Here is a 27676-nt window from a genome sequence, read left to right as displayed (position 1 = left end):
AAATGATTTCGCAGTCCTTGCTTTTTTTACCTGCTAGGAGAAAGACTAAGGCCACTAACTTTGCAAGTATATAAACATTTTGTAGATGCCAATAGTATTGGCAAAACAATTATTTAGTTCAACTGACTTTTATCCTCCAAAAGACGAGTTCTCCTCATTCGGGTGCCCTGGAGAATTGCCTTCCCAGTTAATCAGTGACTTAGCAAATTGAAAAGTCTTTGACCCTGGGCCTTTGTAAGGAGTTAGTTTAAAAGCCAAGGTCATAAAGTGGATTGATAATCAATTTCCCTTCCTCACAGAGAGGAGGTAAATTTAATCAGTAGGTAGTTCCTTGTAGCTGTTGGCTGGCCAGTTCCTCCGCCTCAGTGTTGAATGTGCAGATACAGTGCACATGGTGGGACCTGTTGTCTCTCAGGGGTCAGTGCAGAGGCGGTGGTGGAGGCCGTTTGGTGGGGCTTAGCACTCCACGTCATTCCCACAGCACTCCAACACAGGGTGGCACTCTGTAAAGCACTGTGGGCAGGCCACTGCTCAACTCTGGTCCTTTGTCCCGGGACTCCCAGGAGTGGGAAATCCAAGGCAGGTGGGTACCGCCTGTAGTTGTCTTGAGGCCTACAATGTCTTCTCAGAAACCCCAGTCTCCTGGAAGCACTGAAGCAGAACGCAGTGCTCCAGAGGGTCTTTGCCTCACCTGTCAGCCCAGGCGATGTGTTCCTTAGTCAACAACTGTGTGACCTGTGGCTTCCCTGCTGCAGACACACCAGTGCCATGGGGCACAGCTAGCAAGAGTGGTTAAAACTGACACCTGCCAGGGGACCCCACCTCTGCTGCCAGCGCAAACTCACAAGCAAGGAAAGGGGAGCCAACTGTGAGGCCTCCTGATTTCAACAAGCATCAGGTTCTCTTGTTCTCCACCTCCTAAGCTCCAAGTGGTCCTGACCTTTACTTCAATCTTCCTAAGAATGGCAAAGGCTCAAGGCGAAGCAGGCTGGTCTGATCTGAAGATTCCTTCAGGTCCCCCTTCCTCTCTCTCAGAACCAGTGGTGCCACCTTCCAGCTGTTCCGTGTCTCCGGGCTGTGGGCTCTCCGATGGGACCCCACAGTGCAGTCCTGCGGGCTCCGCCGGCCCACTGTCTGGTGCTGGGGCTCAACTGAGTTGTTACTAGAGTGGCAATATCCGTGCTATCTGTAAACCATTTTTCTTTTCAAGCTTCAGTCGAGTAGGAGAGGGAAAGGGGGGAGGATGCTTGCTTTCTATTACTTTTTGGGTTTTTTGCACACCCTCATCCATTAAGAAACTTGCTTGCACACACCCCAAGCCACAAGCAAGAGCTCTTGGCAGCTTTGTGGCTCGCCAGCTCCGGCATGCCAGCAAGGGCAAGCCCACAGCCCATCCTTTAGGAACACAGACAGCCAATGCCCAGAGCACGCTGGCTCTTGCCAGCTAAGGTTTGTGTTGGTGCCAGGGTTAGAGGGTCACTTGCTGCTGCCACCTTCCAGGCTGGGTGTGCCAGGTGGCTGCTGGGCGTAGGAATGCCTTGCGGTAAGGTGACATCCCGTCCCTCCTCTTTGCCCTTGGGTACGTGCTTGTTTCTGTGGAACGTGGCTAGGTTAGTGCCCGAGGGGACCCGCACTGCACACGAAGACACCCGGCGGTCCCCAGTGCGTTCCTGAGCAGCTAAGGCGATGATCTGATTTCAGCAGCTGTTGGAACCCAGCCCCCTCTCATGCTCGATGCCCACCTTTGTTGTGCCTCACTAAAAAATGGTGCTTGTCTTCTCTCATGTTTTTATTTGTAAGGTGCTGTATATAAGTTGAATATATTATGCACATATCCTACCCAATGGGTAGAACAAAAACTGTTGATACTGTAATATAATGTATAGGTAACAATTTTAACAGAAATGGCATAGAATTTGTGAATGCCTATGTGCTTCATCCTCTTTTGTAAGGAAATTTGCAAATGAATGCATACAGATAAAGTCTACGTAGTTTATTTTCCTATGAAATACCAATATTGTAACACAAGGGAAAAAGAAGTCTGAATGAACAAGCAGCAGTTTAAGACCAGCGTACACAGCAACTGAGAGTTGTATCTTTGCTGTGAAAATATTTTAAGTTAAAAAAATTCCCACTAGATGTTTTTAATTTTAATCACTTTACCAACTACTCCAAGTGGACAGGTGGTAGCTGTGTTTTAGTGGGCCAGTTCACCCTGCTTGGTGTGGAAATAACTTCCTGCCATGCAACAAAGGGGTCAGGCCTCAGTGACAAGTGTGGATGTTTCTTATTAGGAAGGCAGACATCATGGCGCTGGCAGACTGGTATGGGGACTCTGTTCAGCTTCAGGGGCATTTGTGACCATTTGTGTCCCAAGTCTCCCTGTGCCTTTTTCTCCCACCTGAAGCTGTGGAGCCAATGAACTGAAGGAATCCGTAGGGAGGCAGAGCCTCAGAAAAATCAAACCCACTGGTAGGAAACATGTTTGGCTGAGTTATCAAGAGAACTGGCTGATAAGCCAATTGAAAGTCTTAAATTCATTCCTGCTGGTACCCAGTAGGGTAGCCCTGACCCCAAAGCCAACGAGGTTTCTACTGTTAGAGATTATGTACTTTTCTGGAGAAGATGGGGTGTGCTGGGATTGAACCCAGGCCTTGTGCATGCTAGACAAGCGCTCTGCTTGACAACATCCCAGCCCAGAGATTGCATTTGAAATTGCATGTTAAGACATACTGCTCTTTCAGGTCAGTTTTTTCCAATTATCATCTCTGCATTTTTCTTTAAGCATTAGTTGGTTTTTGTAAAGGAAAAAGCAGGCTTATAACAGTCAATGAAAACCACTGTGAGTACAAAGTGCTGATAAAAGGCAATCTATGGAATTCTGCCTATCTGATCCATACTTCGTTTAGTAATTCATAGTATTAGATCATAATCTAAAAAATTTCCAGAGTCTTTGTTTTGTGGAACATTTTGAATTTGAAAAATCACAACAGGATCGTCTCCTTAACCCTAAATCACTAAGTTACCAATTAAACTTAATCTGAAAATGACTCTAAGTGCATCCGAAGGGCTATGTCAGCCCTCTCTTTCGTACCTCACTGAAAGGGCTGTGGAAAGCGGGTATCTCCTGGGTCACAGTGCCACTGTCCACTGCAGGCTGTATCCTGAGGCCCTACCGATCCCTGTCTGAAACAACTCCAAACACTCGTGGGAGAACTGGTGAGTGTAAGAACGTACTGGACTCAAGAGACAGTAAGACATACGGCCAATCACTGCTTCCTGTCCACAATCCTCCTTCTGTTTAACATGCCTATGGGTATATTGCTAATTTTTATTTCACGACTTTCAAAATTCACTTTCAAATCGTATACTTGTTTAAAAATATGTACAATACTATAGTACTGTACAATATTATATACTGCTTTAAAATATGTACAATAACTATTCAGTTTTTAGTTTTTATTATAAAGCAGCCTACTAAAAATACCATATTTGAACTTTTCAATCTTTGTGAGCTATGATAATCAAGTCAATAAGTCTTTTTTAAATTTTTTGCTTTTTAACAACCACTGATGCTTCTTTTCAACATAATTTCCTGTTACATACAGACAGAACAAGATTCCCAACGGTTGTTTATCTGCCTCTTTCACCTGAGCAACAATATGTAGACTGTAGACCTCAGGTTTGTAACTGCAATACTTTTGAAGGAAGATGTAATTGTACAAGTACTGTTTGTTAGCTATGAATTCAGGTTTTTTCTGCTTGTTCTTAATGCCATGGTCAAATCATAGCACAAATCATTAAAAATAATCTGTGATATGTTTATTCTCGTTCTGCTCATCTTTTAGGCACCACACCTAGAATTATATGGAATAACAGGTGTATTTATGACCTATCTCAGAGAAACACTATTTCATTTTCTGTGGTGGAACCCCGAGTCTTGCACATGCTGAGCGCCATGCCACGAGCCGCACCTTTGCCAGACGGCGCTCTTGGTTCCCTGTCAGTTGTGCAGCACTCTGCCTTTTCAGAAAGACTTCCTAGTCTTTTATAAACAATTGTGGCTTGGACCACATCATAGAGTTCTCTTCTCAGGCATGAGGGAGGAGCCTCCAAGAGAACAGTGGGCCTTAGGATGACTGCCACACGGCCTGCCAACTCGACTCTGCCCTAATATGAAGTCTCTTGACAACAGCTCTTCAACAATGGGACAGGCATTTGTTCTAAATCCTTTGGCAATGGAGGTTTTCAAACTACATTTCCTACACTGAGAGACTCAGATTACACTTAGGCTTCAAGTAAGTGGATTCCAGAGGACTGATGCCTCCCCCACACCCTCACCAGACTATGCAGTGGTCTGATGCATTTCTGTACACCTGTATAATGAATAAATGGGAAGTCCAACATTCTATTCTTAACACTCATTTTAGACTGAGTTTACAATTATTAGAACTCTAAAAAGGAAGTGAGCAACAAGAAGAGGATTTCTTCCCTTCAATGATGGTATAATAAACACTCCATTCTGGCTGATTCTGAAATCTCTAAATTCAGCTGCTGAGAGAATGACCTCAGATTGTTCACGACACCTTTCTCTTTAACAGAAATTCCATGTTGGGAGTCTACCTGGTTACCTGGGTGCAAAGGCCCAGTCAAGAATCTGGGGGTCTCGGGGGAAGCAGGACAGGGTGAGATGACAGCTGAGACGCCATTCTGGAGGCAGTTGGCATCACTGTGCTCTGAGCCCCTGGAAGGGCAGAGGCTGGGACCCCAGCTCCACAGTGGGTGGGGGGAAGGGGGCTGCAGGCCTGTCTCTTGCAAACCACAGTGACTGAACCCCAAGCACATTCTGTACTCCAGAAAAGGCCTGAGGCAGAACACCAAGTCCTTTCAAAGGGCCACCTGCACAGTGGCTCGGTCTATGAGGCCGTTTCTGCTTCCCTCTGGTACTCCTTGTGTTTAACAGTATACATGAGTCAGTTCTTACAACATGGTAATTAGATTTCCCCCATTATATTGTCTTAATGTTTGGCTTACATGGACTCAAATTAAAATGTACATTTTAAGACAGCGGTCCAAAAGTAAAGCTACATTTCTATCAAGACTAGCTTGTCTTAAAAACGAAAACTTCATTCACCCTACTTTATACTCACTTTCAAAAGAAAAAGATCAGAACCTCAAAAGAAAAAGATCAGAACCACAAAAGCTGCCATTTTAACCACGTGAATACAACCCAATAGTGACTAAAACTACACACTGCCAAAAGACTTCCCCAAAAAGTACACACATACACAGAGACCGCCTTACCTAGTCTACCCCAGCCCTGTCTGCCCCATGCGAAGACAAGCCCAGGCTACGCCTAGGTAAAGGGAGCTCCATTTGGGGATCTGGGTTTTGAGGTCCTTTGGCTTCCTGGATGTCTCCTGTGTACACCTAACAGGGCAGCACAGGACTCGGGCCCAGTGGCTCAAACAGCTTCACTTCAAGTGATCAATGTCCTTGCTGGGTGCTGGCTTTACATTTCCCCTGTAAAAGAGAAGTGGCATGCTTGCCAAACAGTTCCTTAGGAACAGCTGCTGTTAATTCTAGAGCTGTCTGTTCCAGACTCACCTTAAAACACATCTGACTCCAATAGGGTGGACTGGAAATCACCCTTGCCACGCATGCCTCCTCCTTGCCCACCGTGCTCCCACTCCAGTGACAGCCACTCGGACCTCGTCCCAGCGGGGAGAACTGAGACATGCATGCTCTCAGTGTCAAGGGCCATTAGGCCAACACGTCCTCCTTATAGTTCTAAGACAAGCTTCTTCTACCCCCTCATCTTGGATGGCAGCATCGTCATTTTTATCCATGAAGACATTGGGATCTAGTGGGTGGAGTTTGATAGTCCTAGAAATAAATGGGAAAACTCCAAAAGGGTTTATTTGGGAGGAACAAAGATTCAATATAATTTTCCCTCTTGCTGCCTTCTATTGCCTGGTTTCTTTTCATAAAGGAAGTGGGGGCAATGGGTGGTGTGGGCTTGGGCTTTGTTCCCGAATTTTCTGTGCATATGTCCAGGTTGGGTGTGAAGCAGCCCCAGGGGCCCCTCATACTGCTGGTGGACCTGCTGACAAGTCGGTGTGCACCCCCTCTCACAGCGGCCTTCTGGACCACGCGCAGACACCTGGCCTCCTGCCGATCCAAAGTGCAGATGGACATTCATTCCCTCACCATCTGCTCATCTCCCTTGGCAAATGTTTTGGTCAAGCGACAGGGGACGAGACCAGAGCCCTCAGCACCCATAGGGAGTAGCTGCGGGCCCCAGTGGGTCCCACCATGAAGCAGTGGGCAGAGCCGCACAGCAGGGATGGACAGAGCTCCCGTGCTGTCTCTCTACAGGCCTGTGGATGTGGTCCCTAGAGGCACAGCATGACCGCGTGGGCAGTGGAGGGCACTGCTGCCCGTGTTGTGCGGCCCAGCTGCTGAAGCATGGGAAGCACCAGCGTTTCTCTTTGCTTCACTGTAGTGAGAATACTGAAATGGGTCCTGATTTCCCAGAAACGCAAGAGTACAGTACAGCTCAGCCTAGGTTCTGGCTTAGGGTGTTCATGGGACTTACTGTGCAACTTCTATATTCTTGTGAAGCCTAGTAATTCTTAGCCAGGGATACCATGAACTCTGCACTAGAACTTTCCACACAGGCTAGCTTCTGCGACTTCGGATATTTCAGATTAGCAGAAACGAAATGGAAAATTCCAATCTGAGCTGACTCCAAGTATGCCAGAGACATAGACTCAGATACCATGACTGTTGTTTGGCCTACAGATGAGCAACAGGAAACAACAAACTCACCCTGAACTCGGAATTTCCTGAGGTCAAACAACTTGCTTGGATGTGTGAAATATCTCATCTTCTCTAGCTGTACAGATGCTAGATTTAATTACTGAGGTCAGTTATGTGAAAACAGCTACCTAACTGCCAAGTTCAGACAGACTGTGAGAAAGGACAGCAAGGGACTGGCTGCACCTCTCCTGCCCATCCCAGGCAAACGGGAGCGTGAGATGGCATGTGAGACCTAAGAAACGTTTCCTTCCCAGAGTCAGGAGCTGCAGTCCCAGAACAGTGACTGTCTCTGGTCACTCTAGGTCCAGGAAAGCAGAGTCTAAAAGAACGAAGTTAAGTTAAAAGCTAAAGAATGAAAGGCACCAGGATGCCGGTATAGATTATGAATTAATAAGCTGATGAAATGGCTCTATCTCCAAAAGTGAAGTCCAGATGGCCTGGAGCAGGCCTGGCATACCTGCTCGTACACCTTCTTTTAGTGCTGGATGAGAGGACCAGTACCTAACTGGATGTGGAAATGCTCAGCTGTGTTCTAACAAGCCCACTAAATGTCTCAATTCTATAGTACATTAAGCCTGGGGTTTGAGTTGTGACTGGAAAAAGAAACAAAAACTCAACCAAAAATATTTCCAAAACAATGCAGCCAGGAAGTCTGGGTTTCTCAGCAGAGCGGCATTCAGTTTTGTAGATATTTGGGAATGTTTTTAACTTTTAGAGGAAACACAGACTTGTCTCTTATTTCGAGATTAGAAGGAGTAAGGAGGGCAGGCAAACTGCATGCCATCACATCCTGCCTCTGCTGTTCCAAGGGCATAAAAAGTTCATGTTGACAGAGCATGGGGCGACCAAGCCCACGAGGACCGGCTTAGCAAAGCCACTGTGACATCAAAGTCACTAACAAGTGTCCAAAGAAAGTATGGACTCAAACTCAACAAGACAAAGTTGTAAGTGCCTGCTGCCATCAGAGAATCTCGAATCCAGCTCTCGGAGCCACAGACAAGGTAAAGGCTGACAGACATGCACACAGAAACTGCTGTGTTTTCTTAGAAGACCCAAATCGGGTTTAAGGAGTTAAACATGCCACACCTGGGCCTCATGCCAGTGCCGCAGACACAGCAAGCAGACATCGGACACCTGCCCTGCGCACCTGCCACCTTCTGCTGCCACTTCTCTGATGCTTTTCCAACACTGAAACTGGCTACAACTTAGAAAAGGAAAATACAGGCAGAGGAAAAAAGACAAGCAACAGTTCCATTTATTCCCTGCTTTCTTGAGAGTTAAGGAGCTATTTGGAGCAGGTGGGATATTTAACTGCCCTCCCTCGGTTCTGTTCTCAGGGACTGTTTGGCAGGGTGTGGCCCCGCTCTAAGCAGCACACCCAGCTGCCTTGCACTTCTCCTCCAGGACACCCAACAAGTGCTCAGAATGGAGAGCACACTTACTGCCACACTCTGCCCGCCAGGGCTCCGGAACCGGGGACACATGCTTTCCACTGAGAAAAACGGCTCTTACCAAAATAGTTAAATAATTGCCACAGGATAATTAAGCTCTGTAATAACTGTTGATGACTATCACTTATGGACAGGGAATAGTTTGACTTTCAAAGCCTAACCCAGGAGAAACACGACGTTCACACTCTTGCCTTAACTGTTAGAATGAACAAACTTGAAGCAGAAGCCTCAAAGTAAGAATCTCAGAGGGAAACGACTTACTTATTTCTTAATTGTGAGTAACAAGCTTGAAGCACAGAAGAAAGTTCTGTCAAGAGGGCCAGGCCATGAGGGAGGTAGGAGGCCTAACGAACCCTGTTGTCCCTTCAGGTGTGGCATCTTTTGAAATACACTTGATGGCAAGCAGGCACGTCACATGACAAGCCAACAGAAAACGAGCGCATTACCACGTGCAGAACGAACAAAGAACCGCTTGCTCTGTGGCCATCCCTGGACCCTCCCTAGACTCTGTGTGCATTGTGGTGCTACGCAAGTCAGCTTAGCAGCAAGCTCTTAATGCCAACCGGTAGCTGGCAAAGAAGCATGCAAACAGTAATGGAGGTTTCCATTTGAGCCTCTGAAATAAAGGAAGGGCCTCTTCTCCGAAAATAAGCCATAACAAACAGGACCACATCTCCATTCCCATGGCAAGTGCCTTCCAGAGGGCTTAAATACATCGGAAAAATAGTATCACAAAAACAAGTTTCAAAAAGTGATTTTAACTTCGGAAAAACAACTCACTTGTCCTGCCTCCCTTACGCAAACACTTTCTCTACCTTCTGGCCATGTTATTATCATTATTTCTTATGGTAGCTTGGTTTATGTGTTAATCCCTGAACACATGAATCTAGTAGAAAGAACTAAAAAAGCAGCTTACTATATTTAATACAGCTTCTTTTCTTCAAAACCCTCTGCCCAAATTATGAAGACGTTTAAAAATCCCAGGATTTCTGAGGTCACAGAAACAAGACAGCCACAGCTCCATTTCACCCTGAACATAAAGAATACAGTCCTTTTGCAAGGGAGAGTAGAGGCACATCCTATGACCAAAAATAAACACAAGATAATTTTTAAGTCATAATCTTATTTCCCAAATACAACTGTTTTAAGGTACTTCAAAAGGTTGGTTTTGGGGTGAGATTGATTGGAACATACTCTAAATGTGTGAAAACTTAATAAGGCTCACAGAGGAATAAGGCTGGCAAATGAAACCAGGCTCATTACATAGAACAAATGATAATGCAGTATATACTTTCTACACTCTTTAATCTGTCACCCTGCTATCACTAACACTCTAAAGACCAGGTTAGCAATACATTGGCAACAACCCTGTCACATAATTCCCAATGCCAAATAATGACAACACAAGCTCTCAAGTCTCCATTTTTTTTTTTTTTTTTTTACTGTTTTTGAGGTATACACAAGCAGCACTTATTTTCTATAACTGGGTAAACACAACCCAATTATGATACTGGTGACAAAACTCACATGGACTGAACAAGAGAAGAGAAAAAGTAAATCTTAGTCTCAGAAGTATTAGTAACATCTAAGAGCTCCCAATTCATCTCTGTTAGACAATATGTCCTATGCAATTAAAGGAAAGTAATTGGTTTAGGAGAAAGAATTCTGATTTAAGAAAGAATTCAGATTTAAACACACAGTCCCAACTAGTTTAAAAAATCATTAATATTTCAGGGCTTAGTATCTGAGTAAGCATGCTAAAATGTGTTATGTGTGTTTAGATTTGAACTGTGCCTTCAATGTGAAGCAGTGTGGAGGCCTCTGCAGCAAGAGACAATCATACCCCAACAAAGAGCAGACACACAGATTCTCTCGTCACAACGCTCCACCACCCAGGAGAGAAAAGATGCCAGTCATATGCATTTAAAAAGTGTTTCACTATAGTGATTATTTGATGTAAAAAACTTTTTCCCCTTGGAACTATTCTTTAAATATTGATAGAGAGTCCTGCCAAGGATCAGGCAGGACAGCTGTGTAGCAAGGTCTCTGCCATTCTCTTGTAGCAGCCAAACCAATACAATAACCACCAAAGAGAGGTCACTTCCTCCTCCAATGTCAACCCAAGGGTTGGAAGGAAAGGAAGGGCTGCTAGAGAAACACGCACGAATGTACTCCATGATCATAGTCACTTGCCTATCTCACAACTGATTCATTCCAAGCAGATAATTATCAAGTAGGACACTCAGCAAGATTTCCTTTCAATATAATATAAAAAGCAGCAGCCATTATTTTAAGATGGATTCCATACTGAAATCAACATTATCAGTGAGACAAAGCTACCGGGAAGTAGCTGGTGTGCAAGGAGGTCCGTACTCCTCAAGGACAGCACTGGCTCCCTCCATGCGCTTCAGACCTTCACTGGCTTGTCACTATTAAACCATAATCAACTTTATAAAACCTTCACACTTCGCCTAAGAGATTAGCTAAAGGGAACACAAATGAGTAACAAGATCATCTGATGTTCTGCACTCACTACCACAAGCTTGAAAGGGACCAATGGCTGCTTATTTGCTGTAGAAAATGTGATTTTTGACAAGCTTTAGATAAAAATCATTTTAAAGGGTTCAATTTCATTTATGTGTAACCAGTACATAGTATTTACATACATATGGTTAAATTTTTCTTCAACTTTCTTCATATAAGGTCTCTATCTGAATGGATAGGTTATGTGAGATGCTTTGTCATGGAAAGAACTAAGCACCCAGACGGTCCAAGTCTGCTTCCACCCAGAGAACTGAATACAGTCACAATCTTCATCAGTAACTTAGAAACAGATCTGGTATTAGCAGCCTGTCTTGTCTTCAGGCCACAGTTATTCCAAGAGATGACCTAGTCTGCTCAGGCTACAGCCCAAAAAATAAAGCAAATTTGATTCTGAAGACCTGGGAAAAAATAACAACCTGACAGTGAAGATATTAGCCACTGCTTATTGCTACCACTGACGTAAAATTGTTACACGGGGCTCTCTTCTTAAAAATCAAAACAAAAAACCCCACAATTTTTCTGGTGATTTAACTTTTAAAAGGGTTATCTTATTTCATTAACCCCTAGAGAACTGATATAATTGTCAACTAACCAAAAAAGTAATGAGAATGTGTCTTTGCCCAAAGACTCTAGAGGGTTAAAGTGCAGGGGATTTCTATAGCTTGTTAATTAGGGCACACTGTTACACTTTTTTCTTAAGAGAAACTTTTTCTTTGGTTTCTTGTAATTTCCCAGTGAGTCTATCCTTTGTCTCTTCCATTTTCTCGGTGATGAGCTCCTTGGTCTCTTCCATCCTGTCCTGCAAATACTCCTTGACAGGCGGCGGGGTCGACATATAGCCACGGCTTCTCAAATACTTGACGGTAAAGGACGTTCCTCCCAAGGTCACAGTGTAGCGGGCAGGTGTTGCAATCTTAAATAAGCAAGCAGGCAGATGAACAAGGAACACTTGAGTTGAAATTTAAATTCTTGTTACGCACCAGCATATTACTTTATTGTTTGACAAGGCTACTGCAGTAACACTACTTTTCCTTCCTTTGCAAAGTTATTTCATGAGGTTCTGTTCTCAGACAATGTGATCCAGAATCTCAGCATTTTCACGGCTGATACCACTGAAGTCTTTGGCCAGCTGCTAGCTATTGAGTCTGCTACTCAGACAGCAGAAAGAGGATGCGGTACCATTAACATTAACACAGGTGCACTTGCTTCTACCTAGGGCTAAACCAGAGCTAAAGTTTTTCAAATGTAACAAGGGCACATATTTCTTTGCCGGACTCAGCTCTGCTCTACTGCTGAACTATTTTCCTCTGACTCTTCCAAACTATGTCCTTCCTTCTTGCCACAATCCGCAGGGCCTAGAACCCCCGCAGGCAGCTTCTGTGAGGCCACACTGTAAAAAGCAATGCACTTGACAGATCTGCTGTAGCCTGACTAGAGATGTAATTACTAAAACCCAATGAGAGACGAGGTTGCTAAAAGCAATTGTGAAAGGTCCGAGTTGCTGTAAGTAAAGCCTGTTGCCAGTGTACCCAGCTATCACCCACTATGCCTCATTTTGGAGGTGCCTTGAGGAAACAAAGTATCTGTTTGCTGTTCTATCTGAGGAACTGCCATAATTCCTATCCCAAAGAGGGCTGTGAGAGGGGAGAAATGCGGCTGGTCTGTTAGCCTCAGCACAGCTTCCCCAAGGCCTACGGAGCCCTGTCTCACCTATACACCTATACCACACCACAGCAGGCCCACTGGAAATACAAAGAGAAGCCTGAATTCCCGGGAGCTCGGGATCAGAGAGATTAATTAGACCTCAGTATCGTACTTGCTGAGAAAAGATAGGAACTATTATAAACCGCTAAATAATGCTAAATTTCATTAACAAGCAAAGTATTATGGGGATCTGACTGAGGAAAATGTAAGAATATCAATGAAATGTCAAAAATATGACTACAATCTTGGAATATACAAGTCTCATACACAGGTCTAACAGTGATTCTGACCAATTGGCATTTCTTCAGAAAGTCATCATTTTATTTAAACTTCAAAATCTTATAACCTCATTTTAGTCACGGGACATATAAAAGATGAACTACAATGGTTTATGTACCAAAAACTATCAAGTGCTAACAGGAGATGTGGGGAGTCGCAAGCAATGGCTAATGTGAAGAGAGGAGCCTGCAGCGGCACCCACCTTAAACATGGCGTATGCCGTCAGGGCATTTCCACTCTGGGAGTTTTTCAGGATGTCTACTACACTGTCAGGTAACCCAAGGAGCTCTAGGAAAGGGATGACATTCACACCTCTGTGAAAGAAACACAAAGTTACCAATAAACACACTCTTAAGGGTATTGTCAATAGTCTATCTGAAAGCACTCAGATCCAAACATTTGCACTAGTAAATTCTATTTGCCCAGCAGGTCAGGAATATGAGGCTAGCTCGTGCTACACAGTAAAGCCTTGTCTCAAGAAAAGCAAAAAAGAAAAAACACAAAAAGTGTGTCTGAGTTGATTCTGAGTCATCAAGTACTTGAATTTCATTAGCACTTTCCTAGAAGTATGATATACAATTGGTGTCACTGTCACCATCTGCAAGTGGCATCCTATTCATGTAGTTAGAAAGGAGAAGCATTCACCAGGCAAAGCTAAGGGCTTTAGGTAATCTTAAGAGAAGGATCAGAACCACTTACCTGATCTTCACTTGTTCATCCAAGCACGACTTCTTTAGGATGATCTAATTCACATTTTAAGGCCTACAACTTTTAGCTTTAAGCTGCACATTAAGCTATATTATTGCATAAACAAGGTATTTTTAAAAATGTTTACGTAAGCTTTATTCTCAGAGCCAACCTGTGTGAGTTAACAAACCCCTACATTGCCAACTGTTGTAGGAAGCATATTCCTTCTTACATGTACCAAAATCTCATACTCAACAATGAGTTCTGGGTTGCAAAAGAGGATTTACTGTTTGCACCTGTCTGCAAGGCTTTGTTACAAATTAAACAAAGACAGACACACAAGTGCTAAAACAAGGTACATTTTACCTTTACTACTGTGTTATCAAGCAAAGAATAAGTGATTGTTGGTTTGGCAAAATTTTAAAAAGAATATTTCGATTCTATACTCAGATTTAAAAGACAATTAAAGAACAAATACTATAAACTGAAACAGATTCTTGAAGGGAAGGAAAGCAGTGAGTTGTTTTTTTTTTCAAGCTGAGCCAGAAACCTGGGACTTTATTTTCAGATTCTGCATTATCTTTTTCATTGTGGGTTTTGCAATATTGCACTCCTGTACTTCTAAATCAAAACCAGATCATTCACCTACATAAACTAATTATATCATCACATTCAGGGTATTTAACATGCATAAGAGTGTATGGTGTATGTAATACAAAATCTGTATTAAATGTTCCTAAACTGGTACCTCTGTTATATTTTTCTCTCATTTGTTTCCCTGGAAATGCTTCGTGCACCTCGTGTTGGAAGTAAAGCAGGATGTCTTTCTTCACAAGGTTATCTGAGGGGTCTAGGCCAGTTTTTTGATGACCGCAGTGCTGGTTGTTACAGTAACTAATGCAGTTGGATGTCAAATGTTCATCCTTCCAGCTACAAAGAATTTCTCCCTCTTTCTTTTAACGGTAAATAGGCAACTAGCAAGCAAAAGAGAACTTTCCCCAGTTAAGACAAAATATAAAAAGTTATAACTAGTCTGTTAGCTGGATAGAAAACTAGTGTCCAATTCAGTCAACTCCTTTTTATACTAAAGTCATTTCACAGGGAATAATGCTCCTTCTGCCTGGCTGAGGAGGCTGACACTGGTTCTCGTTCTCCTATGAGCTCTCTCTTCTAAGTATTTCTTTTTTTCTTTTTTTTTTTTGCCAGTCCTGGGCTTGGATTCTGGGCCTGAGCACTGTCCCTGGCTTGTTTTTGCTCAAGGCTCTGCCACTTGAGCCACAGCGCCACTTCTGGCTGTTTTCTGTTTATGTGGTGCTGGGGAATTGAACCCAGGGCTTCATGTATAGGAGGCAAGCATTCTTGCCACTAGGCCATATCCCCAGCCCTCTTCTAAGTATTTCTTGAGATTAAGTCTTCACCCAGAAAATATCAGCTTCTCAATGCTGCATGTTTATTTTTTAAATTGCAGTTTAATAAACTGCTATATATTAAAAAAATCAGCTTTCAGTTTTTGAAATATTAGTCTATTCAAACCATTAAGGAAGAAAGTTCAGGAAGCAGCACAATGGCCCACCAAGTCACACAAAGCAGCGATGGAAGGCTGTCAAAAGGACGGCCCACCGAGTCAAAGCTGACAACCCAAGAGCAAGTTTTGATGATGGAAGGACATGGGTTTTAAAGCTGCTTGTACAGTGGCTCATGCTTAGAATCCTAGCTACTCAGAAGATTGAGATCTGAGGATTCCAGTTCAAAGCCAACCTGGGTGGAAAAGTCTGTGAGACTCTTATCTCCAATTCATCAGAAAAAAGCATGAAGTAGAGCTGTGGCTCAAGTGGAAGAGAATTAACTAATGTTGAACAAAAAGACAAGAGCGCAAGGCCCTGAGTTCAAATTCTAGTTACCAGCACCAAATTAATTAATTAATTGGACAGCCCTACTACTGTGTTTGTCTTATACAAATGGCTTATAGAAAACGGAGGAACAAAATTAAGAAAGATGCATTTCATAGAGCACCACAGAAGATGACCATGGAAGAAACAGGTACACTGAAGAAATGTGATGTAACAAAACTTGTCTACCAAAGGTGGCAAGGAAGTAAAAGAAGAATGCAAATAAGAATTTCATAAAGTAACTAAAATCTTTGGTTTCCCTAAGGTCAGAAGGAACTATTGCTTATGTCTTCCACAAAATTGAGTCTTAAGAATCTTCAATGGCTCAAAACAGAAAACTTAATAAATATCTAGAAAGTTAAACATAAAAGAGCAGGGCTGAATGACTATAAAAACTTCTATATAAAATGGTGCACAATTTCACATTCTGTCAAAAAAGCTGAGAGCACTTTTGAAGACTATAACTACTAAACATGCCCAAAAAGTGTCTATCATAAACAAAGACATAATTCCAAAAAGGGCACACAGAAGCATCTCATGCTGGGAAAGATAAGTTCTTAAAGAAAATAAAACACAATGAAGGACATAAATAAACAAATAAAAGGAATATAATGGAAAGATATGAAGAACAGAACAGCATCAACAGCACAAGGTCAAGTCTCTTAGAATGTCAGCCAAGAGCTGGTAGTTCACTCCTGTAATCCTAGCTACTCAAGAGGGTGAGATCTGAGGATTGAGGTCCAAAGACAGCCCAAGGCAGGAAAGACTCTTCTCCAATTAAGTTCCAAAAATCTGGAACTGGAGCTGTGGCTCAAGTAGTAGAATACTAGTCTTGAGCAGAAAACCCTCAAGAACAGCACCCAGGCCCTGAGGTTCAAGTCCAAAGGCTGTCAGAGGAAGGAAGAAAGGGATGGAAGGATGGAGGGAGAGATGGAGAAAGAAAAAGAGAGAAACAGAGAGGGAGGGAAAGAGAAAGAAAGAGAAAAAGACAAAGAGAGAGAGGAGGGAGGGAGGGAGAGAGAGAGAGACATAGACACACACACACACACACACAGAGAGTAACATCTGGGACTCAGGTTTAGCAAGAAGAGTAGTCTCTTCCACCATCTTTGGGGGTGCACTTCATTTCTGTGAGCTACATGTACTGTATCTTATGAATGCCTTTCAAACTGTTAAACATAGTCAAACACTAAGAAATCAGCAGACTGTGGAAAGTATATAATTCTGTGCTCACTGGTTGGAGGCAGTAAAGTCACTAACATTGGCTACACAATGCCCAAATCACCCCCTAGGCCAGCCCTGTTGGGCAGAACTGCTAAGACTTCTGCTCCCTAAGGTGATCATTATAACTTACCTTAAAAAAGAGGAGCTAAATTTAACAAGAAAGATGCATTTTGAAATATTACATTCCACAATACTAGGAGGCTAGGCCTCCAGACCCATGTCTGATCACCACTTTTGACCACAACGAAAGGCCTTACCATGACATTTATGCGAGTGAGAACTGCACCTAAGTCTGCAACTAGTTCAGTTTTGCATTCACAAAAGATAGTACCTAGACTTTGGCAAAATGTAGCTTGTAAATTTCCCACCCAAATCATACATCCAGTGAAACAGGCAGCATTTACATTTAAAAACATTCTAACACATAAGTACTGAACTCACAATATTGGCAAATTTCGACACCTGGTATCTTCTTTCAAGGCTGCCTGTGTGTGCAGATACTGACAGCAGTAAAGAGAGTCTCAGAGGGTCTCCACTCCGAAAACAGGCCCACCTACAGGTGCATGCAGAAGTACCTCCTGCCAGCTGAGGCCATTTCAATTTCCCATGCCTAAGCTATTTCCTCATGCATCATAGGAAAAACAGGGTTACTTACTTCATTTAGCCTCTGTGAGGATTAAATGAGACGACAGTTTAAAAGCTAAGCAGAATGTCTGAACGCAGTAAGCAAATGTTAGCTGTTTTATTAAAATGTGAAAAAAATTATGGAAAATGGTTATTCCCTACACAATTCCCTACAATACACTAAAGCATTAGAAAAAAATAAGTCTATTGTTAGTATAATTTAAAAGATTAACAATGTCATAAAACACAGAAAGGAGTCAACCAAGCAAAAACTTACTTTATGGCTGCATAGTAAAATGTCCCAAACCAAATACCGGAAGTTACTAGATGCACAGGAATCAAAACTTTCCCATACTGTCTAAAGGTTTTCTTAAATCGCTGATAAAGGCTAATAGATTTGTCTTGTAAAGGATCAGTCTCTTCCTTTTTTTCAGAAGGAGTTCCTTGGGGTGTGGCACTAGACGATAAAGCCCTCTTGGATGAAGCATCCTGTTCCCATCCTTTGTGGTGAAGGATCCTTGGCCGCAGAGGCTGAGCATCCAATGGCTTCTGTTCCTTTGCAAGGCACTGGGCAGTAGACAGGTGCAGCCACTGCTCTTGAGAGTAGTGTACCCCAAACACTTTGGACTCGGCACTATACAAAAGCAATGTTCCCTTTACATTCTGGTAGTGTCCAAAGAGACCAGCTTTCTGTGGTTCCCAGTATGTTCTGTGGGCCAGCCGAGAAATAGTCCGTAGTAGGTTCCATTGCATTTTGAAAGATGGTGGTAGATTTCAGCTTCTAGAGACTGGATTAAAAAAAAAATTGGTACATTATATAGATTTCCATTTTAAATCAATCCATTTAAAAATTACCAAGGGAAGGTGTGACACTGTCCAAAAAGAAATGTACTGACTTATGTAACTGTAACCTCTCTGTACATCATCTTTATAACAACAAAAATAAATAAGCTGGGTGCTTGCTGGCTTATGCCTGTAATCCTAACTACTCAGGAGGCTGAGATCTGAGGAACGCAGTTCAAAGCCAGCCCAGGCAGGAAAGTCTGTAAGATCCTTATCTCCAATAAATTACTCAGAAAGGGCCAGAAGTGGCGCTGTGGCTCCAATGATGAAGTGTGATAGAGTGCTAACCTTGAGAGGAAAAAACTCAGGGACAGAGCACCCAGGAACAACAACAACAACAAATAACAATAATAAAAATTATCATTAGCCATTAGGAAGTAAAAAAACAGATACTGCTACCCAATTTAGAGGAATTTATATTAAGGTACACAGCTTTAAGGCATTGATTGTACAATTCCACTATAACTAAAAAAGGGGATATATGTAGGGCCCCTATTATTGTACACAGAAGCAATGTAGCATAGATCTTGGTCAAGGTGCTTTGGGGCATTCTATGCAGTTTCCTTTCAGACTTCAAGTCCAAAGTCCAGTAGTAAAACGAGGATTATTTCACAGGGTTGGTACTCTGATATCAAAGTGCTCTCTCTGTAAACTACTGAGCATCACTCAAGTTAGACACTATCATAGCTGTGAAGAATGAGTATCTTATATCAGTACCATCTATCCTCTAAAGCCTGAAGACTACATTTTATCAGACTGTAAATCACATATGTAACTGAAGAATGACAAGAGCTAGCCTGGTATTTTATCTTGCCTTTCTCCACAAATCAAGACAGTAGAAGAAACCAATGTTCAATGATGTCTTATCATTTGGGCATCAGTGTAGAATTAAGAAAGACAAGATATTTCTGCCACAGGCAGAAAAACTCCAAGTTGGAAGCAGTGTATGTTACAAAGGAGGACCCTGTCTCAAAAACCAAAGCAAACAAAATAAAAAAACAAGAGTGACAAGATACTTTTCCAGTATAAAAACTTTTTTTTAACAAAGGCAATAAAATGTAACTTCAAAAGAACATGAAGTGGGCTGGGAATATGGCCTAGTGGTAAAGTGCTCGCCTCGTATACATGAAGCCCTGGGTTCGATTCCTCAGCACCACATATACAGAAAAAAGCCGGAAGTGGCACTGTGGCTCAAGTGGTAGAGTGCTAGCCTTGAGCAAAAAGAAGCCAGGGACAGTGCTCAGGCCGTGAGTCCAAGGCCCAGTACTGGCAACAAAAACAATACAAAACAAAAGAACATGAAGTATCGCTAATACATGTTAATAAAAAAAAGGGGGGGGGGCAACTCAAAACCTATGAACTCTGAAGTAAGATAGACTGAAATGAGTTAAGGCATTATGAACAAACTATTTAGCTTCCTTGACTCTGGTTTCCCCATGGTAAATGGAATACTGAGAACCATAACTACACAGTAAGTTAAGTCCCTGTATCCTACTTCCATCCCAATCCGCACAACTATCTTACCTAACATGTTGAGAATGATTCTCTTACTGTGATTACATTTTTTTCAGTCATGGGGCTTGAACTTAGTGCCTGGGCACTGTCCCTAAATTTTTCTGCTCAAGGCTAGTGCTCTACTACTTTGTTTTCTGGTGGTTAACTGGAGATCAGAGAGCCTCAGAGATTTTCCTGCCTGGGCTGGCTTTGAACCACGATCCACAGATTGTCAGCCTTCTGAGTAGTTTGGATTACAGGTGTGAGCCACCAGTGCCCAGCAGATTCTCTCTCTCTCTCTCTCTTTTTTAATGTTTCTTTGTATTGGGATTTGGACTCAGGGATTCATGTTTGCTAGGCAGGTACTGCTTGAGTCATGCCTCCAACCTTTTCTACTCAGCTTGGTTGGAATTATTACCTAATTGAAACAGGATGTTTTGGGGTTTTTTTGCTTCAAATTATGTTTCTCTGATCTCTTCATCTTGAGTAGCTAGGATTACAGGCATGAGCCACCAGCACCTGGCTTGTTAAAAAAGAGTTAATATTAGGTGCTAGTAGCTCATGCCGATAATCCTAGCTACTCAGGAGTCTGAGATCTGAGGATCATAGTTCAAAGATAGCCTCGTCAGGAAAGACAGGGAGACTCTTATCTCCAACTAACTACCAAAAAAAACAGAAGTAGACCTGTGGCTCAAGTGCTAGAGCACTAGTCGAACAAAAAAACTCAGGAACAGCATCTGGGCCCTGAGTTCAAGCCTCCACCCAGGAAAAAAAAAAATCACGCAAGAAGATGGCTGCCGTGGGCTGGAGGGCGGGGAAGAATGAATGATGATGGGTAGCACGTAGGCATTAGCACAGCTATGCTATATACTGTAAGGATGGATGCCTGTTGTTACATGTCTACTAAGTGCTTTTTTTTAAAACCTAAAACTTCTCTCAAAAATTAAAAGCATATTTTGTCAAATATAATATTGACATTAGTAAAACCTTAATCTGCAGCATAGGACAAAAAAGTAAACAATTCATCAGGCTGAAACAGAACAAAAGGCCTAACTAAGCTCTCTGAACGTCATGAAAGAGGCAACCAAAATTTTCATCTTTCATGAAATTAAGAATATCTATTCCCTTCAAGTTCATTTGTTGACAGCAATTTCTGGGCCCCTAGCCACCTTGCTCTTCGATAACTGTGATAGCTTCAAGTTCATTTCTATCACAGAATCCATTTCCTTCCACCTATTATTTTGTTTCTGCTTTTGAGGCTAATACCAGAAGTGGATCACATAAATAAGCTGTGTCAAGTAGGAGTCACTGTTAAGTTCAAATTCCTCAAAACAATTTTTTAAACAATATCATTAGATTTTATTTGCTAGACTAATCATTTTCCCCATTTTTATAGTAAGACAAATGGTATTGAGTAGTTGCCATACCTATTAATCAGAAGCACAGCAAATACACGGACCTCAAAACAATTTTTAAAAAGGTCACATCATGCCCCCTAGCGAATTCCTATGGAATTTCAATACATTCACTGAGTTTCATAACCACGTTAAAATGCTAAGTGGACCATTAAAAAAAAAAAAATAGATCACCAGCCTAGGCAGTAAAGTCTGTGAGACTTTTATCTCTGATTCACTACCAAAAAAGCCAAAAATGGAGCTCTAGCCTTGAGCAAAAAAGCTCAGGGACCAGCACCCAGGCCTGGAGGTCAAGCCCCGGGACAGGCACAAAAAAACAAATTAAAAACATTACTAATAAAGTATATTCATTGACACAAAATATTTAACTTTCTTTTCAGAGGATCAAAGTTCCTAGTTTATGTTATTATGGCATGTGATAATATAAGACTAGCCTCTATATTCAGCAGCCCCAATGTCACCTACTTCCTTTCACTTGACACTTGACAAAAATAAAAAGCAGGATATGCTCTCAGACTTACTAGGGTACTTACTGGCCCTTTCTGAGCTTTTCTCTTCATCCCTTAAGTAAGGTTATGACACTTTCATCATGGTATTTATGTTAATCAATGAAAACAAGTATGTTAAGTAGCTAGCACTTAGAGACTATCATTCTAGTTTCCCTTCTTCACCTGTCTATTTACTAACAGTCAAATCAGGACCCTATTCTTCCTTCATCTACTTTTTTTGCCATCAATCCACTTGACACAAAGATGGGGACTGGGAATATAGATAAGTGGTAGTATTTTGCCTAGCAAGTGCAAAGAACACGTACTGCAAAAAACAAACAAAGAAAAAAAACACCCAACCCCATAAACTCCACATATGCCTTCTTTGGAGCCTAAATAGCCCAAGATAAAACACTACAGAAAAGTTATTCATAAATCTTCCTATTCCTTCAGTTCCCAAATACAGTAATCAACCTCTCTGAATTAGTATTGTAGAGAGGCAACTCAAGAAGATCTATAACAAAGAAATGGTGAGGTGAGAAGGACAAAACAAAGACAAGACAGATGCAGAGATCCAAGAAATTCTAGCTAGGGTCCTCAAACTGAGTTTAGAAAAAAATGTTAATAAAATAATACTACTGAAGATAGCTGAGATTATAAAACCCACAGAGTTAATGTGTTTTAAGACATTTCAAAGTGACACTAACACTTGGAGGAGAAACAGGAAGGCTGTGACACAGATTTGGAGTAAAGTGCATTGGGAGCCACAACCAAGTTCCTTGGCCAGACTTCACAGGCAAGGGGAAAGAGTGAGTGGAAATCTCCAGTGGGTTTCATCACTAAGGACACAGCAACACAAGAAATGGGAAGTTGTATAGAAATCACAGGCAGGGGGCCCAGTTACGAGAGTTGCAGAACAGCGGTGTTTTTGCTTCACAGAAGAAACTTAGATTGTTTCCCCACAATGAAAAGAGCCAGAGCTACTGCAGTGACACACTGGGAGCACAACCGTGTTTCTGGCTTCCATCGACCTTGAGGATGCAAGTTCCACCTGGCACATCCCCCGCATGTCTTGGGCTCTGCGCTGCTAGCATCACCAAGGAAGGGTTACCTGGCTCACAGCCAAGGTAACTCACCGCTGGACTCCGGTATGTGTTCCATACTCTACCCTAGTGCTTGCTGCTAATAATAAAGTCTCTTATAAGTGTCATAACTACCAGTGCTGGAATGGCCATATGCTGAGAAGTGTATCTTCATGGCTGTGAGGACAACAACCCTTCTGAACCACTTGAGTACCCCCATCCCTCCTAGATGTCCTGAAGCAGAAGTGCTCTCTGACCCCACAGTTTCACATGTCACCACCAGACAGCTCCATCTCAGGCACAGCATATGAGTGAGCCAGGGAGCCAGGCTCATCCTCAGTGATCACCAGGTCCCTAGGAACATTGGCCATCCCAGTGGGTAAGAAAACACAGCTTCCCACCACAGACTTTCATCAGAGCTAGCTGGCCAAGGGCCAGGACACCCGAGATAAGTCCAGGGCTAGAAAAATGAACACCCAGTGGCTATGTCTCTGGTGGCAGGGAGCAAGTTACATTTCCCTCTGAGTGTGAGATCATTGAAAACACCACCTACCCCTGTGGGCACAAATAAGCACAATGGCTCATAAAGGACATTCCTAAGACTGAACTGACCACAAGCCCAGACACCTGGAACCACACTGGGGGTGGGAAAAGCCACCAGCATCTGTGATTCTGGTACAGTGGAGATCACGAGGCTCCTATGAACAACATGCATCCTAGTAAAACACAAGGACATCTAGCTGCTAATGGGGGACATGTGTGTGTGTGCACGCGCGTGTGCCCTCATGCATGTATGGTTAATACTGACATGAACTCAGGGCCTCATGCTTTCAGCTTTCTTGCTTACTCTTGGGAGTTTACTGTTTGAGCCATACTTCCAGTCCAGCATTTTTTTGCTGGCTAATTGAAGACAGAAACTAGGGGACTTTTCTGCCTGAACTGGCTTTAAAACCTCAATCTTCCAGGCCTCAGCCCCCCAAGTGAGTCACTGGTGCCAAGCTCATGACTTTCAACAGCAGGAACCTGTTCCACTCACTCCATCAGATATAACTGAAATAGAGATCTAACTACAGAAGTCCATACCCAGGCAATCCACCTAACCGCAGAAGTTACATGAGTAAACACAACAGAAAAACTGCAGATAGATGGTTGAGAAAAGCACCTACTGCACTGAGAGAACCCAACAAGCATACATTTTTTTCGAGGGAAAATAAATTTTTTATTGTTATTGTAGAGGTGATGTACAGAGGGGTTACAGTTACATAAGTCAGGTAACGAGTACATTTCTTTTTGAACAATGTCACCCCTTCCCTCATTTTCTCCTGTCTCCTCACCCACAAGTTGTATAGTTCATTTTCAACAGTGTCTAGTGAGTATCACTGTTCTACTTGCTCACCCTTTGTCCTACTATTTCTTTGCTCCCCTTTACCCTCCCCAAAACAGATAAACTTACAAACAAAAGATACAGAAAGCAACAAAGAGAAAAAAAAAAGCCCCCAAACCTCCTATTTACATTTCTTGGAGTTCATTCTTTTCCTCAATAAGAAAATTTTATTTTAAAATCTTTCATAGGTGGTTTATTTTACTCCTGTGTTTAATATTTTGAATTCCTTTGTGTTACTGGAATCTTTGACACAGCATCCTTCTCCAAATCCCTGCACATCATTATTTTATTTCCAGCCCATACACTTTATCCTTTTCCTCATCTTCCATTTTCCTTTTTCCCCTCAAACTATTTTTATTACCTAACTTTAAATTACTATTCAAATACTCTTTTTCTCTAATCCTCCTAAGTACCACATAAGAATGTTATTTCCTGTCATATACAAAACAATTGGTGGTACATATGATTTTCTAATTGTTTACTTCATGTAAATATCTAGTCTGGTATTGAATTGGTAAATTGTTACTGCTGACTTAAATACCCAGGTCAGTGGTGAAAAATAATCCTGGTACTATCTTCCTAAAACGTACAGTCTTCCTAAAACATACAAAAGAACTTCAAATGAAGCTTATATAACTAAAATCACCAACAAATAAACTGATTTCATATGAGCAAATATCAACATTCAAACACATGAAATAGGAAAAGGTTAGTAAGACACCTCAAAAAGTCAACATACGTGCACCAAGGCAGCTGAATAAGAGTGAAGGGGAACAATCTCCAATCTTGAGCTCAAAAGAATAAGAGCAATTAATAAGATGAAAGACATACATGAACACATAAAAGAAATCAGAGAGAATAAAAATACACAGCTAAATGAACCCATTAAGGACACAAATGGCTAAATGAAATAAGGAAGACAATGCAAGACAAAAAAGGCAAGTTCAAAAAAAGATGTGAAAATCCAAGAAACCAAGTTGAAGCACTGAAAAGGCAAAGTCCATAAGCCTAATTTAAAAAAATTCAGTTGTAAGCTGAGCAGTTGTGGCTCATGTCTATAATCCTAGCTACTCGGGATCTAAGGATTGTGGTTCAAAGCCAGCCTGTACAGGAAAGTCTGTGAGTTATCTCCAATTAACCACCAAGACAACAGAAATGGCACTGTGGTTCAAAGTCGAGGAGTGTTAGCCTCAAGCAAAAGAAGCTCAGGGATAGTACTCAGGCCTTGAGTTCAAGCCCCCAAACTGACAAAAAAAAATTGAAATATTGTAAAATTATAGCTGAAGAAGTTACAAGCAGTGCCCAACTGAATCAAATGAAGCAGAATATCTGGGCTATCCTTCACAAATAAAGGAGAAGTAAAGACTTTCCAAAACAAGCAGAAACTAAGAATTGATTACCATAAGATTGGCCTTACAAAAATACTTAACGTAGTCCAACAACATCCAAAACAAAAAAGTAAACTACCATCACAAAAAATACATAAAAGTGCAAAACTACTACAAAAATAGATACACAAGAGATAAAAAGAGGGCTGGGGATATAGCCAAGTGGCAAGAGTGCCTGCCTCGGATACACGAGGCCCTAGGTTTGATTCCCCAGCACCACATATACAGAAAACGGCCAGAAGTGGCGCTGTGGCTCAAGTGGCAGAGTGCTAGCCTTGAGCGGGAAGAAGCCAGGGACAGTGCTCAGGCCCTGAGTCCAAGGCCCAGGACTGGCCAAAAAAAAAAAAAAAAAAAAAGAGATAAAAAGAAAAACTCATTAAATCACAAAGATGAACAAACTTTTAAGTAGGAATGAATCCAAATTTTTCTCAAACCATTAACACACACACCACCACCACCAACAACAGCAAAGAAAAATGTTCTAAACTTATTCTAAAAGACAAGGTAGCATTAGAAGAATACCTGTCAATCAAGCAAAGGGCCAAGTTTATTCCCCATTTATGCCAAAAAGATCAGAACAAAAGTTGTCTCTAAACTAGAGAAGAACACAACAATAGCAACAAAAAGAAAACTTTAAGCTGAATACTGATGGCTCCTGTCTGTAATTCTAGCTACTCAAGAGGCTGAGATCTGAGAATCTTGAGTTAAAGCTATTTGGGGGCAGAAAAGTCTTATCTCAACCAACATACTTCTGTATATTATCTCTTAACCAACATAGTTCTGTATACTATAAACCCAAAGCTAACATCATGCTCTATGAGGGAAAGCTGAAAGTGTTTCCTGTTTCTTTTTCATTATTTAGAGAATACTTTATTAGTTTCTGTAATCAAACCCACGTAGATAAGACCTTACATATTTAATACAGTGCATTTACCCCTGTACAAATGGGAAAAAATTAAGTTTAACGTTTCTAGACCAATATGACTATTAATTTCTGTACAATGCCAACTCAACACAGTAAACTGGGATACTTTTTCCAAAGTTGACAGCACAGCTAAAGGGGCTGTGGGGAAAGAGGAACCCTTCTCCATTGTTGGTGGGAGTGCAAATTAGTACAACCACTTTGGAGAACAGTATGGAGGTTTCTCAAAAAGCTCAATATAGACCTACCCTATGACCCAGCCATACCACTCCTAGGCATCTATCCTAAACAGCAAAATCCAAGATATCAAAAAGGCATTTGTACTACCATGTTTATCGCGGCACAATTCACAATAGCTAAAATATGGAAACAACCCAGATGCCCCTCCACAGACGAATGGATCCAAAAAATATGGTACTTATACACAATGGAATACTACATAGCGATTAGGAATGGTGAAATATTGTTATTCGCAGGGAAATGGTCGGAACTCGAACAAATAATGTTGAGTGAGACAAGCCTAGAACACAGAAAACAAAGGGGCATGATCTCCCTGATATATGACTGTTAACAAAGGGAGACGGAGAGACAGTAGAGACCAAGTCTGTGAATACTGTATATGTTCTTGATACATTGTATATTGCATATATGTCAACCTGACCTAGACAAGGGATAGAAAAACAGGTTGTAAGATATCATAAGAAATGTACACACTGCCCTACTATGTAACTGCACCCTCTTTGCACAACACCTTGTAAAAAAATTTATGTCCAATTAATAAAAAATAAATAAAAAAATTAAAAAACAAAAAACAAAAATTCAAATTATATATATGCATATGTATATTTATATAAAAGATCAATAATAGCAGTATGTTATGCATGAATAGCAGCAACAGCTTTTCCAGGTTCTGCAGTCATCTGAACAAAATTAGACATCTAGCACACTCCATTAATAAAAATAAAAAAGATTTTTAAAAAAAACCAGAAAAATGTGAAGTTCTGTTACTGTTGTGGTACCTCGCATCATTTTTTTTTTATTAGCTTCTCCATCATCATCTGGAAAGAAAACATTCTTGAATAACATCATTAAAAACAACAGCTCTGATAAAACACAGTCACTACTACATATCATAAAGCAGGTATACAGGTATACGTCTATAATACTAAAGGATACAATTAAAAGGCATTTTTGAGACTTGATTCTACTTTTCCAGCAGAGGGCCCAAAGGATGGTATGGCACAGCTCTGTGAAGAAATGCACTTTCTTAGATAGGATTTCCTTCCATCAGTGGCTCCTATAATGTTTGACAAGACAAGAATATCTTTACTTGGTGTCGCTTTGATTTTTTGTTTTTTTTTTTTTTGGCCAGTCCTGGGCCTTGGACTCAGGGCCTGAGCACTGTCCCTGGCTTCTTCCCGCTCAAGGCTAGCACT

The 27676-nt window shown here is 41.7% G+C and overlaps 1 protein-coding gene and 1 non-coding gene across 3 annotated transcripts in view; both read right to left on the bottom strand.

The window, feature by feature from the left end:
• Positions 1-10535: 10535 nt before the first annotated feature.
• The window catches only part of Fam210a (family with sequence similarity 210 member A), a 29648-nt gene continuing 12507 nt past the window's right edge, over positions 10536-27676 (bottom strand). Inside the window, exons 2-4 of one of the 2 annotated variants that reach the window (XM_048363768.1) lie at positions 17502-18012; positions 13003-13114; positions 10536-11730 (exon numbers count right to left, since the gene is read on the bottom strand). In XM_048363768.1, coding sequence (XP_048219725.1) covers positions 11500-11730; positions 13003-13114; positions 17502-17977 — 819 coding nt within the window. In that variant the 5' untranslated portion in view covers positions 17978-18012 and the 3' untranslated portion in view covers positions 10536-11499. The remainder of the gene's footprint in view (positions 11731-13002; positions 13115-17501; positions 18013-27676) is intronic. The other variant, XM_048363767.1, reaches the window with a different exon arrangement.
• LOC125364351 lies at positions 13705-13834 on the bottom strand. The gene has a single exon (XR_007213504.1). It is a non-coding gene; the product is annotated as a small nucleolar RNA SNORA40 (small nucleolar RNA).

The sequence above is a fragment of the Perognathus longimembris genome, chromosome 15, assembly GCF_023159225.1.
Source record: "Perognathus longimembris pacificus isolate PPM17 chromosome 15, ASM2315922v1, whole genome shotgun sequence".
Lineage (NCBI taxonomy): Eukaryota > Metazoa > Chordata > Mammalia > Rodentia > Heteromyidae > Perognathus > Perognathus longimembris.
This window is presented reverse-complemented; position numbering and strand designations above follow the sequence as displayed.